At 34.2% G+C, this 15515-nt stretch overlaps 1 protein-coding gene across 2 annotated transcripts in view; it reads left to right on the top strand.

The window, feature by feature from the left end:
- LOC114341845 (uncharacterized) overlaps positions 1–11242 on the top strand; it is a 77425-nt gene extending 66183 nt beyond the window's left edge. For both annotated transcript variants that reach the window (XM_028292655.2, XM_028292654.2), the window contains exon 5: positions 11007–11242. In XM_028292655.2, coding sequence (XP_028148456.1) covers positions 11007–11133 — 127 coding nt within the window. In that variant the 3' untranslated portion in view covers positions 11134–11242. The remainder of the gene's footprint in view (positions 1–11006) is intronic.
- The last annotated feature ends 4273 nt before the right edge of the window (positions 11243–15515 follow it).

Raw genomic sequence — 15515 nt, 5'->3', positions numbered from 1 at the left:
TTTGGAAAAAAATCCCGAAACAGGTCAATTTTTATTTTTAAATTAAGACTTTTTGGCATATATATTATACTAGTGACTTCACCCATCTGGGCGTGATGACGTCATCGATGATTTTTTTAAATGAGAATAGGGGTCGTGTGATAGCACATTTGAAAGGTAATTCAATTTTCTATTCAGTAATATAAACATTAACATAATTATTTGTATAGGGTGTCCAAAAAAAATTGTTTTGGATTCAATTTATTGGCATAAAAAGAAGAATGTATGTAATTTATTTAATTCAAAATACATTTTACTGCTCTCAGAAAACAGAAAAAAATGTATATTTGCAAAATAATCATTGCTTTTCGCTTAAATTAATTGTTCAAATTGTCACGAGGCTGGTGGGTGGCTGCTTTAATATTAAATTTAAGCAAAAAACAATATTTATTTGCCAAATAAACATTTTTTTCCTGTTTTCTGACAGCAGTAAAATGTATTTTGAATTAAATAAATTATACACATTCTTCTTTTTGTTTCAATAAATTTAATTAAAAAAAATTTTTTTGGGCACCCTGTATAAATAATTATGTTAATGTTTATATTACTGAATAAAGAATTGAATTACCTTTCAAATGAGCTATCAGACGACCCCTATTTTCATTTAAAAAAATCATCGATTACGTCATCACGCCCAGATGGGTGACGTCACGAGTATGATATATATGCCAAAAAGTCGTAATTTAAAAATAAAAATTGACCTATTTCGGGATTTTTTTCCAAAATCGTCCGTTCTTGAGAAAATGAATTTATTCCAACCTTAACGTGCTCACTGTATAATCATTTAACATAGCAAATAATGCAAGCGACTTTGGTATCAATTCTATTGGTTTGCAGAAAAGTAGTTCTGCTACTGATCAGATGTGCCATCACAAAATCGAACGTAGGTAATAAAATGAGCATATTTATTGCTACTGTTGCCTCATCAAGCTGAATCGAAAACGACTTTTCACGCAACTTCCTGATTAGCTGATCCTGTACATATTCAGCTATATCACCAATTCGGCGGGCAACAGTATCATTTGATAGAGGTATAAACTCCAATTTTTTAGCAAAATTATCTCCAAACACAGTTTCTACAATTTTGATTGCAGTTGGTAATATAAGATCTTCACCAATAGTGTTAGGCTTTTTAGATCTGACTATTTAATATCAGACTTTAAAAGAGGCAAGTAAAGCTATTTCATTTACAGTCAAAGTTTTTATTAAAACAAATTTTTGCTTTTCACGCCATTTTAATTTTAACTCGAAGAATTCTCAGGGTTTGTTAACCCTACGTTAGGCGCGTCGTTATTGCTGACAAGCTTAGGCGCGTGGTCTACCATTGTAGACCAATAGTTTTTTGGTCGTATAATACCGGATTTTGACAAAATTAACAAATTAGGTTAATAACATGTTTATTTATGTTCGCACTTTGATATTAGATATGTTTTGTTCCTTGGCTTTTCTCATTTTGACAGTGGTAAAATTAAAAACGAAGTCATGAATTTTTGGGTCTTTATTCGCAAGTAAATGAAAATGGTCACAAAAATAAGCTCAATTTAGTAAAAAACACAAATATTTTTTATCTCTGAATTTATAGAATGACCAGTAGGGATAAATAATAAAGAATAGAACTGAAAAGTAAAAAAAGAACAAAACTATTTCTTTATTTAGTATTAGTGACAGCTACTAAGCGGGATGGGGGCGTATGTGCAGTTTTATGCAATTTGCGACCACTAACGGAGCCTAAAAGTAAAAAAAGAACAAAACTATTAAATGGTAAAAGTGGCACAATTTTAGTCCGTCAAACATTCAGTGCAAATATCCCCAAAATGATCCTTGAATGCAAATGTGTCACATCTTTGGCATGCCCTTCTTGTTGACATATTGCAAATTCATGCACAAATGCAACATCGTCCCATGTAATTTGTTGGAATATTAGGGGAAGGGGGTACGACTTCTTAAACTCCGAGCAGTACCCGAGCTCGTCGTCTAAGTTCTCTTAGCAGGGAAGGCATAGTTGATCCATATTCAATTTGCTGTTTGATTAGTTTCCATGCTGTTTTCAATGAAGTCGCTTCTTGAAACATTTTCATTTATGTTATTAGCTTTATATACACAGCAGGCTACATATTAGCTTTATATATACAACTAAAATCTGGAACGCGCTTAGTGGCGAGGTCTACGGTTGTAGACCAGTACTCTTTGAATAATGGTAAAAAAATAATGCAAACAGATCGGCGGCGTTTAGTAAACTGAAGAGTAAGTTGGAAGTATTAGTGATAGCTACTAAGCGGGATGGGGGCGTATGTGCAGTTTTATGCAATTTGCGACCACTAACGGAGCCTAACGGAGGGTTTGTACTCACTATGAAGCGTTTCCCAATGTCTTTTTAGTTTATTAGGTTTCATGCTGCTCAAGGTATATTATTATTGTATAGATATATTGTTATTGAACGAGGGGGGGGGGCGCGCTGAAAATAATTATGGAAAATTGGGGCGCAAATGGTAAAACGTTGAGAAACGCTGCACTAGTGAATTCCATCCATTCGAACGTCTTTTACTTGTATGACCTGTGTTGGACACTTTCTCTGCTTTAGTTGTAGCGATTTCTCAGTTTCACTTGCTGAAGGGCTTCCCCTCTTTCCAATCGTGAATCAATCTCCTGTCCTGTATGCTTCGGCCAGTTGTGTTCTAAACTGAGACTGTGTGACTTCTAGGCTTCTCACCCGTTCTATGTTCAGCTGAATTATTCTTGTAAAGAATTCAACTATTAGCATCGGTTAGATCTACATAGTAGATGGTAAATATTCTATAATACATACCATTTTTTACTCCTTAGAACAATTTTACTCCGCCTCATATTGCTGTTATAAAATTTACTAGATATGCTTAATGTTATTTGTAAACAATAACAAAAAGCATCGTAATGAGAAAAATATGCGTAGTACTGTATACCGCAAGAAATCATGTATTTTACTTATGTTATTAATAACACGTAAAATATATTTACTTAAATTACTTTGGTAGAACTAACCAAAAAATTTGAATTGCGTGTCATTATCAATCTAAACGTGTACACTAGGTACCTAAGCGAAAGGCCACACGGGCGATAATTTACGGCGCTGTAAGAGCAGTAAACCCATTGGTTGACTCCACCAATTGTAGATGCAATACAAGTTAGTCAACCAATGCCTAGTCAGGTTTACTGCTCTTACGGCGCCGTAAATTATCGCCCGTGTCGCCTTAGCTCAAGAAGACACAATAGTGGTAACCAACGCTGTCTATGATTGTTTAGTCTAATTACTCTGATGATTACTGCATGGTTAGTAAACAACATTATACAAAAAACTTATTCACATTCATCTGCGATCCAAATAAATGTTGATTTTTGGTATGTTGTTTTTAAACAACATGATGCAGTGAAGGGTTGAATAGAAAATAGAACTATAAGAAAATAAAAATCATAACTGCAAACTGATAAAGAAGTTGACAGAATAGATAGACCAAAACAAATTCGAACTAGAGAGATAACAAGATGGGATACTGCTATAAAATATTTGAAGTACAGAACGAAGAAGATATGCAAAGTATGTGGAAATACAAAATAAAGAAGACAAGAATTCTCTCTTTAATCCTGACCCCCCGGAGGGAGTGTAGTGGTCGACGTGACATCGTCTACTGTCCGTCTCCCAAGATCTCTGCCTCTGGACATTTCTTTTAATTCCATCATAGGTGTTTTGCATATTCCATTAATTTGATCAATCTACCTTGTTGGAAATCTTACTCGTGATCTTCGGCCTTCCATCTTTCCTTGTATAATGAGTCTATCCATGTTTTCTGTTAGTGCAGTCACTGAAGGTGAATATGAGCTATTACCTCCGATTTCGTTGAACCTTCATCGATTTGCATGAAAATTGGTAAGTGTATAGAGGATATCTCAAGGAACAAAGGTGACATTGTGTCAACTTGCGCTTTCACCTTGGGGGTGGATGCCACCCCTCCTCGGGGGTGAAAATTATTTTATTAAAAATAATCCCACAATTCGATAGAGGGACAAATTATAAGCAAAATTTGTTATATAAAGTTATTAAAATAAATCAAAACTTTTTGAATTACTAAAGATCAAAGTTTTTAATTTTTCGTGAGAAAAACGCATGTTTTTAACCGATTTTTCATATACAGTGCTAGTCAAAAGTCCGTACCCCCCCTCGTAACTTTTGAACGGTTATACTTATAATAGTGAAATTTGGAGGAAGGAAATGAACTGACGTATGCTTCTTAACTAGTCATGACAGGTGACGTAAAAGTGACAGATGACTTTACAGCGCCACTGTGACAGATAATTTTAAATGGTACCCTATGGTAAGCGATACCTCGTTTGATAGGTATTGAAAATACCCATTCAGCTATATTAATTTTGTTTGAGTTTAAACTCATTTGTATGAATAAATGAAATAATATAAAATTGTAGTTTTGCATTTAATTAATAAAAATTCAAACCTCCGCCTATGGTTACTTGTCAAAAAGGTTGACGTTGACGTAAAAACTACTAGAGAGCTGAAAAATGTCAACTTTTTTGACAAAATAACCATGGGCGGACATTTGAATTTTTAATAATTAAATGCGAAACTACAAAGTTATATTTATTTCATTTATTCACCAAAATCAAAATCAAATTAAACCCAAAAAAATTAGTATGACTGAATAGGTATTCTCAATACCTCTCAAATGAGGTGTCACTTGCCATAAGGTCCCATTTAAAATGATCTGTCACAGTGGCGCTGTAAAGTCATCTGTCACTATTACGTCACCTGTCATGACTAGTTAAGAAGCGTACGTCCGTTTATTTCCTCCCTCCAAATTTCACTATTATATGTATAACCGTTCAAAAGATACGAGGGGGGGTACGGACTATTGACTAGCACTGTATAACTTAAAAACTATAAGTTTCTACAAAAAAGTTATTATTATTAAAATTGAGGCTAATAAAAAATCAAATAAACTCCTTACTAGAAAATCCTTTCAATGTTAAGTAAAAGTGAGTTATAGGTAATTGAATGTATATTTGTTTCGTCGAGTACCCAAATCTAAGTATTCAAGCTTAAATACCGGGAAAACGATGCATTTTATAACATAAACTTATTAAACATTTGTCAAAGTTCTTAAAAATATTTATCAAATAAGCCCTCGAACAAGTTGATATCATTAAAATTTATGTACCAAAAATGTTTCAAATTTATCTTTTAAAAATTTTTCCAAAAATGTTATTGTTTTTTTGTAAATAACTCCGTTAATTTTTAAGATATCAGGTTCACCTAAAAACTAGTTAACCTTCGGATGACCAAGCGGGGGAAATTTTGACCCCAGCGTATGTTTGTCTTGAATAAATTCAAAAGTATTTTCAATTTTTAACTCATTATTTTTTTATTTGACTTTAATATCATTCTAGATATCCTCATATTTTGAAATAAAAAAATTCCCTATATTTTACGAATAAAAAATATATTCTGAAGTTGATGTTTAGTAAAATACCGTCTATTATGTGTAATTCCAAGTAGTTTTACGTTAATGACGTCGACTTTGCAAAGTAACAAGACACTTACTCAACATACACACTACGCATGACACTAATACTCATGTTGTGACTGGCTGAATGACATAAAGTCCATGCAAAAAAAAATAAAAAAAAACTTAATTTTTTGTTAATTGTCATTTTTGACCTGGGGTCATTCCCCCCCCCCCTTGGTCATCCGTGTAACAAAAAAGGTTGGTCATCGGAAGGTTAAAAGTTTATTCCAAGAGCTATTAAAAATCGTCAAATTTAGTCTTTTAAATCTCTTACTTTTTAAAAAATAAAAGGTTAGATGGCCCGGTTACATGGTTCTTGCAGCAAAATTGAAATTTTAAACGTTTCTATCTCGGTTAATTTTAACTCTATGGAAATAGTAAGATGGGTGAAGTATTTGGAACAGAAAAGACTAAAATTTAGTTATATGTAATTTTTTACGAATATTAAGTATTTTTGGAGTTATTATCAAAAGAAAATGAAAAGTACGATAATTTTAAAAATTCTAATTTTTTAAATTATATCTTTTTTTTTCAAAAATTGCATTCTAAACCGGTCAAAATTGTTGAAATCATTAACTGTGTTAACCTAAAGAAATTCTTGTGAGAATTACTACAAATTTTAATTTTTGTGGAAATGGCGTATGTTTTATTTTTCACTTTTTCCTAAAAAAATCGAAAAGGTTCTTTTATTTTCATCATAACTTGCTTAATTTTGATGCTATTAACTTTTACTGGAGCTTATTTGATAGGTATTCCAAACTACTTTGAGAAGTGCTTAACAAGTATATTCTATAAAATGCATCGTTTTCCCGTTATGTAAGCTTGAATACTTAGATTTGAGTACTCGTCGAAAAAAATATACATTCAATTACCCATAACTCACTTTGAAATAACATTAGTTTAGTTTTTTAACCGGGAAGTGCATTAAACTTTTTATTATCTTTAATTTTGGTAAAAATAACTTTTTTGAAAAAGCTTATAGTTTTTAAGTAATACGTGAAAAACCGCTTTAAAACAAGCACTTTTTTCAAGAAAAAAATAAAAATTTTGATATTTAATAACTCAAAAATATTGATTTATGTTAATAACTTTATATAACAAATTTTGCTTAGAAGTTGCCCCTCTATCGATTTCTGGTTTTATTTTAAATAAAAAAAATTTCACCCCCGAGAAGGGGTGGTAACCGCCCCCAGGGAAAAACCGCAAGTTAACATCATGTCACCTTTGTTCCTTGAAGTATCTTCTAACTACTCACCAATTTTCATGAAAATCGATGAGGGTTCAACGAAATCGGAGGTGAAAACCTTCAGTGGTTTTTGCTCTCATAACATGTCCAAAATATCTGAATTGTTAGAGATAGACTTTACTGGAGAGTCGTCGGCTAACTTTAAATTGAATTATTTGTCATACAGTCACTCCAAGGAATTCGTAACATTTCATTTCCCACAGAATGTCTTCTTCTTGTCTTCTCGCCTTCCTTCTTTCCGATTGTCTCAGGCGTCACGTCTGTAGATCAATTTTGGGAATACTAAGCAGTTAATCAACATCATCTTTAACACCCTTGAGATTTGACAGTCCTTCCATATTTTGGTCATTTTTACTGTGGCATCTTTTGCTAGATCACATCTACGTTTAATCTATTCCTGTAATGACCATGTGTTTGTGATCAATGATCCCAGATATATGAGCTAACAACCTCAAACCGGTCAATTGCAGTTATGTGTGGATGACTGTTATGTAGTTTATCCATTATGAGGATCTTTGTCTTTGATATTTTTAATTGCAGACCAAATATTTAACTTTCGTTTTCGACCTTGTCAACATTAACGTAAAAAATCTTTTTTTATTTTTGGGAGGTGAGAATCTTCAAAAGACCGTTTGGGAAGTTGTCTCAGGTGTGTCGGATTCAGTCCGTCACGATTTACGTCCGCCTACCGACTAAACTCACCTCCTCTTCCTCCAGCCGACGGGTCTGGAACTGCTCTTGCACTCTTGCACTCTGAGTGCACTCCGTAGATTAAGAGGCCACCTAGCTGTCCCGTCCCGCATATACCTCGCACAAAGACCGGTAGGTGATGACGACCGTACCGTGCAGCCCATGTGCTGGTGGAGCGACCGAGGTGCCCCCAATAGGAAGAAATAAATAAGTAGATAAAACAAGATAAAATAAATAAATAAGTAAAAAGAGTTAAAATAAGGCAGACAGCGCAGGTTGGATGTAAAGGATCCTCCCCCCACTTGATGCCCTCCTGTCTTCACAAAAAAACATTAAAAAATAAATAAATAGACGGTCATCTTGCTTGCAGTCGCCTCTCTTTCTCCTCTTTGTGCTTCATTGTCTTCGTGACGAAGGCGATGATCAGGTCGAAGTCTCTCTTGCCGTTGATAGCTTTATCAATTAACTCGTGAGGCTCGCCTAGAGGTGATCCTAGTCCCAGTTGAAGCTCGGTACACGAAGACGACATGCTGCGCATCATCCACCCGTCCACACTCAGGGCAGAGATTCTCCACGGTTTTCCCTATAGGATGAGTAAATTTCCTGAACGATCCATGTCTTGTCAAAAATTGTGTGAAATAGTAGTTGACGCGCCGATGCTGGAACTCGTACCACCTCACCACATCTGGAATCAGGAATCTCGGCCAGGCTGCCTTCTCGACTTCGGCTGCTCATTCCCTCTGCCATATATCTAGACTTCTGTTCCTTTCTTGTGGACCTGAACCTTTTGCCCCTTTGCTCCTCTGGTACATTCGGACTCTTTCTCTGTCCAGGATGTGCAAAGGTACAGACCCAGCTACCAACTGTAAGGCAATTGTTGATACGGTTCTGTATGCGCTGCACACCCTAATCAGAGGTTTCCACTGTGTCCTAAGAAGCACGTCAACGTAAAAACAACTAGAAAATTAAAAAACGTGAACTTTTTTACAAGGTACCATAGGCGGATGTTTGAAGTTTTATTAATTCAATGCGAAACTACAATTTTATATTTGTTTAATTTATTCATCAAGATCAACTTAAACCTAAATATAATTAGTATGATTAAATAGGTATTGTGAATGTCTTTCAAACGATATATCACTTGCTATAAAAAGCCATTTAAAATTATCTAAGTGGCTCTGTAACGTCATCTGTCACTATTACGTCACGTGTTCTGACTATTTGAGAAGCCTACATCCGTTTATTTCCTCCCTACTTTCACTATTAAATTTAACAGTTCAAAAGTTACGAGGGGAGAGGGGACTTTTAACAAGCACTGTATACGGTAACCGCCACCCTACTAGACACATAGGGACACTGAGCTAAATATTACAGTCTTGGACACTTTACAGTGTTTATTTTTATGTCTAGTGACATTTAGAACGCCAGAAAAATGTATAAAAACTGAATATTAACATAGAAAATTGACAATTAATACATCAGCTGTATTTGATGCTCATAATTGTCATTTTGTTAAAGATGTAAAAGTTTTAAAATATTGTAATATTCTTGGGGTTTGAATTAAGTTATTTTAAAGCAGAGTAACAATACTATTAATTATTGCATTTTTTGTATGAAAAAACAATTCTTTTGAATCGTTTCTTGACGGTAACATGGCAGATATGAAAGTCACATCTGAAAACAGACCGGATTAGCTCATAAGCACAGCAATATTAAGGGTATATACCTACATAATATATTGTACCCATGTATCTATATTAGCCTGGCGCTTACAATATAATACCAATATACTGTACAATATAATACAATAATTACAATACAGTGCGTCCATAAAGTAACGCATAAATTCATTATTTCGTAAACCTGCGACTTTAACCCGCGAGTAGTCGCGCGGTGAGATAGAATCTCAATTTTTATCCATTTTCGCGATAACTTGATAAAAAATTTTGCAATTTTGAAAAAATTTCGTAAGTGCCTCGAGGATGGGTGTAGTAATGCGTAGGAATTGTTTTTTTCTTCTTCTTCTTTTTGTGGAATTTATGGCTTTGGGGAGAGCCAATTAGCTTTAACCCGCGAGTAGTCGCGCCGTTATACAGAATCTCACGTTTCATCCTTTTTCGTAATACAGTAAAACCTGTCAGTAACGGCCACTAAAAATGAAAGAACTATTGGCCGATATAGAAAGGTGGCCGCTATTGCCAGTTTTTGTAGTCTACATATAATTGGGAAATTTTTAAACTGGCCGTTAGGACAGGTGGCCGATGTTGTCAGGTGGCCGTTAACACAGGTTTTACTGTACAGTAAAATTTGTCAGTAACGGCCACTAAAAATGAAAGAACTATTGGCCGATATAGAAAGGTGGACGGTATTGCCAGTTTTTGTAGTCTACATATAATTGGTTTGGAAAATTTTTAAACTGGCCGTTAGGACAGGTGGCCGATGTTGGCAGGTGGCCGTTAACACAGGTTTTTTTAATAAAATTGTTAGAAATATATATTTTCAATATAAAAAGTAGATAAAAATAGTACAAAATAAAAATTTGTTTTAAATTCGTATTTTGAGATAGAATCTCACACGCGACTATCGACGTTACAGAAGTGAGCGGGACTACTCCCGGGTTAAAGAAAAATCCCGAAACCGGTCGATTTTTATTTTTAATTTCCGTTTTTTTGGCATATATATTATACTAGTGACGTCATCCATCTGGGTGTGATGACGTAATCGAATATTTTTTTAAATAAGAATAGGGGTCACGTGACAGCTCATTTTAAAGGATATTTAATTCTCTCTTCCATAATATAAACATTAACATAATTATTTATACAAGGTGTTCAAAAAAACATTTTTTTAATTAAAATAATTGAGACAAAAAGAAGAATGTATCTAATTTATCTAATTCAAAATACGTTTTAATGTTGTCAGGAAACAGGAAAAAAATGTTTATTTGACAAATAAATATTGTTTTTCGCTTAAATTCAATGTTAAAGCTGCCACCCACCTGCCTCTTGCCAGTTTGAACATTTCGTTTAAGCGAAAATCAATGTTTATTTGTCAAATAATTTTTTTTTCTGTTTTCTGACAGTAGTAAAACGCATTTTGAATTAAATAAATTACATACATTGTTCTTTTGTCTAAATTATTTTAGTTAAAAAAATGTTTTTTTGAACACCCTGTATAAATAATTTTGTTAATGTTTACATTAGTGAATAGAGAATGGAATATCCTTTCAAATGAGCAATCATATGACCCCTATTCTTATTTAAAAAAATCATCGATTACGTCATCACGCCCAGATGGATGACGTTACTAGTATGATATATATGCCACAAAATCAGAAACTAAAAATAAAAATCGACCTGTTTCGGAATTTTTCCTTAAAGTCGCCGGTTTACGAAATAATGAATTTATGCTTTACTTTATGGACGCACTGTATACTGTACAATAATATGTATAATACCTATATAAACTTTTTTTTTCAGAAAAATTGCAGCATATGAATCTTGTGTAACTGATTCTCTTCCATCAATGTGCGAAGCTGTTGTTAAAAATACCCTTTCCAAAGTAATTTCATCAATTAGGAGAAACATATGTGATGTGCCATTATAATGGAAAAATATTAAATTTTTTTACATAGTTGGGAGATATATGAATATACATAATGTACTAATAAATTAAATGTTTAAACTTTGCACTTTTAGAATAAAATTTTCGCATATTTTTTTGTATACTTGTTTACCTCCTTTGCAATATAGTCCTGTCGCCAGGGGGGTACAACGGCCTTCTTTATTCAGATGGACTTACCCAAGTTTTTTATGTATTTTGATCCATAGCACACGAATTTTTTAGCTAACAGTTGATCCGGATGTCGATAAGGATAAGATTGTTATAAATAAAGAACTTGAAGAATTACATAACAGCGATTTCTCGCACAACAAAACAATTTTTTGTATTTTTTGGGCCATTCTAATTAAAAAATGTTCTTACAAGTTTTTTCGTATAATGCGTAGTTTTCGAGATAAACGCGGTCGAACTTTAAAAAAATCGAAAAATTGCAATTTTTGAACCCGAATAAGTTTTGATTAAAAAATAAAATAGCAAATCTGCTTATATTACTGTGTTTGAAAGTTCAAGTCATATTACATCGCTTTTGATAAAAATTTATTGATAGCATTTAAAAATAACAATTCAAATATTTATATCCTACTAATTAAGAATTTTTTTTTAAATTCATAAAAATAAAAGAAGAGTGAACTTTTTATGGGTTAAGGCTCATATAGGACTAATATAACGCATAATGAATATGTTGTTAGTTTGGCTAAAAAAGCTATTGAGTATGGTACTTCAAATAATCGTAAGTTTTGCATATCTGATTTAGTTAACACTATCAAGCATCGAGTTAAAAATCAGTGGAGTCAATCATGGCGAGATCTTTGTAAACAATCCAAATCTCAGTATTCACTGATTCAACCTTCTGTTCCAAATATATATTGGTTTAACAATTATGTAGTACTTCGAAGATATATAACAACAATAATCAGAATGAAGTTTCGACATGCATGTCTCCCTCTTTATCTAGCAAGAATTAAAGTTTTTGATTCAAATCTTTGTGCTGAATGTCAGAAGGTGGGTGATTTGAATCACACTTTCTTTGACTGCACAAAATACATTCCATACACCTATAATTTAATCAAAGATTTAATAAAATGTAATGTTTTTCCACCTTTCAATATATCATATCTATTGTCTCTGAGACATGGGCAAAAATAGAATATAATATATTACAAGCCGCAAAGGAAAGCATAGGGACCAGAAAAATTAACCTGAATGAAACAAAAAAATCAAAGCCCTGGTTCAATACTGAAATAAGAGATCTAGCGTATGAGAAGAGGAAAGCATACTTACAATACTGCACTAACAAAACACCAAACAATTACCAACAATACAGAGACAAAAGAAATTACATCAATTCTAAGATAAGAAATATAAAAAGGGAATATTGGACATGCTTTACCAAAGAAATGGAACACGATTTTTATTGGGCGCAAAGAAAACTTTGGAAAATACTAAAAAATAGGAAAAACCCATTAACGAATATAGAAGTTTAAATAAAATAGAAGCAGAACAATGGAACGCCTTTATAGAAGAACTATACAAGGAAGATACTATAATACCTGAAGAAGAGGAAGAGACAGGAAATCAAGACGAATCCAACATAGACACAGAACTAGAAATCACAAAAGGAGAAATAAGGAATAACATACGTAAATTAAAAAACAGAAAAGCACCAGGACCCGATCGGATATCAAATGAACTCCTGAAATACGGAGGAGGAACCTTATTCGAAAACATAGAGATCCTCTTTCAAGAAATAATACGTAGCCAGCGTGTACCAGACCAGTGGAGGACGAGTATAACAATACCTATACACAAGAGAGGAAACAGCAAAGACCCTAGCAATTACCGTACCATCACCTTGCTGAGCACAACTCTTAAACTCTTAACAAAAACACTTTCTCTTAACAAAAACAATAAAATAAATGAAGAAAACATAATTAGTCAGGAACAACAAGGTTTTCGGAAAAATAGGTCCACAATAGACGCCATATCCATAGCCAGACAAATTGCTGAGAAAGCACTGGAATATAATATACCTGCATTTATGTGCTTTATAAATCTGACTAAGGCCTTCCATTGGGTAAGATTGAAAAATGTGCTAAGATTGCTAAAGGAGAAAAATCAGCCCAACAAGATGATAAAGATAATTAAAGACATTAATACGAAGAACAAAACCAGAATAAAAGTTGAGAATGAACTAACATCGGAAGTAGAAATCAACTCAGGAATCAGACAAGGAGATAGCTTGAGCCCATTGTTTTTTAATTTAGTCATGGACAAAATCATAGAAAACATTAAAGGTACTGGAAAGGGATATAAGATGGCGGAAAAACAAATAAAAATCCTCTGTTATGCTGACGACGCAAACTTAATCTGTGATAACGAGGGTAAACAACAGCGAATGGCACAAACTTTCAATACAGTGGCGAAGAACTACAACATAAAAATATCAACAGCCAAGACAAAATCCCTGGTAGTGTCAAGGGAACCCATAAGATGCATATTAGTAATTAACAACGAACTAATTGAACAAGTCTCGAGATTCCAATATCTGAGAATCGAAATATGTAGTTATGGAGATGTTAAAGAGAGCGTCCGGTAGCAAGCAAATAAAGCCAATTACGTGTCAGGATGTCTGAGGGATGTCATCTGGATAAACAAAGATATGAGGCTGGAAGGGAAAGTAAGTACGCATATACAAATCATGTGTAAGACCGATCATGACGTACGCGATAGAAACAAGATGTGACACAGCAGAAACCAAGAGGATACTGAGAACATCAGAAATGAGAACGCTGAGGTCAATAACTGGAAAAACACTGAGAGACAGAATACCGAACGGCAGAATAAGAGATCTCTGTAACATACAAGATATAGTACGGTGGGGAAGACAGAGACGACGAGAGTAGAATCAGCATGTGACGAGAATGGACAGCGAGAGAATAGCCCGTATACCCAGGGATTCTAAGCCAACAGGCCAGAGACCAATAGGAAGGCCCTTTAAAAGGTGGCGAGATAGCTGGAAGTCAACATCATAGCTAAGAATACAAGATCAAAATCGGTAAGGAACAGGCCAAGAAGCCTATTATAAGAAGAAGAAGAAAAATATTGTCTCTGAACAGCAAATATATGTATATGATTGGTCCATCATCATCACGGCTTATTCACTCCTGGCGGAGTGTTTGCCGCCCTTTTGGGCCCTCTGATTCATTTGTTGGGGAGAATCAGTCCGCTGTTGTCTTTTATTATTATAGCAGCGTGTGTGACTTGGCTTTGTCTACAACTTTTCTCCATTCTTTCCGGTCCTTACAACGTTCCTTCCAATTGTAGATTCTCAGCTTCTGTATGTCTCCTAAGACTTGATCTCTCCATCTTGTTTTGGGTCTTCCCTTTGGTCTCCCTGTTGTTGGTCTCCAGCCACCTGAGCCTCTGCGCCTTCGCGAACTTGATTATGTCTTCACCCTGGATGACTCCTTTAATTTCTTCATTTTTTAATCTTCTAAATTCGCCTACACTTATTCTCACCGGTCCCATTATTCGTCAAATTATCTTTTTCTCTAAGATTTCTAATCTCATTTCATCTTTCTGTGTTAGGCACATCGTCTCTGCGCCATAGGTGATCACTGGCCTGATTGTAGTCTTGTAAATTTTTAATTTGGTTGTCTTACTAATGTGTTTTTCTTTCAAGAATTTTTGGTAGTTCCAATAGGTTTTATTACCCAGTAGGATGCGTTCATTTATATCATCCATTCTATCATTTCTGCCATTCACCATCACTCCCAAATATTTGAAACGGTGTACTCTTTCAAATGTATATGCTCCAAGCTTAATTTCTTTCTCGATGTTCGTATTCTCTCTTGAGCACTTGAGGTATTTCGTTTTGCTTTGGTTTATTACTAGCCCTCTCTTCTTTGCTTCTTTATCTAGTATTAATATTATATTCTGCATGGTTTTTATATCTCTAGTAACCAGTGCAATATCGTCTGCATACGCTATCAGTTGGGCTGAAGATTCGACAATTGTTCCCCTAATTTTGGCTGCTCTTACTGCACTCTCTATGGCAATGTTAAATAATGTTGTTGACAGGGAGTCTCCCTGTCTGACACCTACCTCCATTTGTACTTCATCTGACGGGCCTTCCCTTGTTAAGATTCGTGCTTTGGATTCCTTCATCGTCATTTTCGTGAGACTTACTAGTTTTTCTTGAATGCCTAGTTGCTTCATATCATTAATTAGCTCCTCCCTTAATACACTGTCAAAGGCTTGCTTGTAGTCAATAAACAGTATGTGTAGATCTATTTCATGCTCGTAACTTTTTTCGACGATTTGCGTTACAATGTGTATTGCATCTCTTGTTGACTTACATTCTCTGA

The sequence above is a fragment of the Diabrotica virgifera genome, chromosome 4 (genome assembly GCF_917563875.1).
Source record: "Diabrotica virgifera virgifera chromosome 4, PGI_DIABVI_V3a".
Taxonomy (NCBI): Eukaryota; Metazoa; Arthropoda; class Insecta; order Coleoptera; family Chrysomelidae; genus Diabrotica; species Diabrotica virgifera.
Note: the sequence above shows the minus strand (reverse complement) of the source record. Positions and strands in the feature narration are given on the sequence as shown.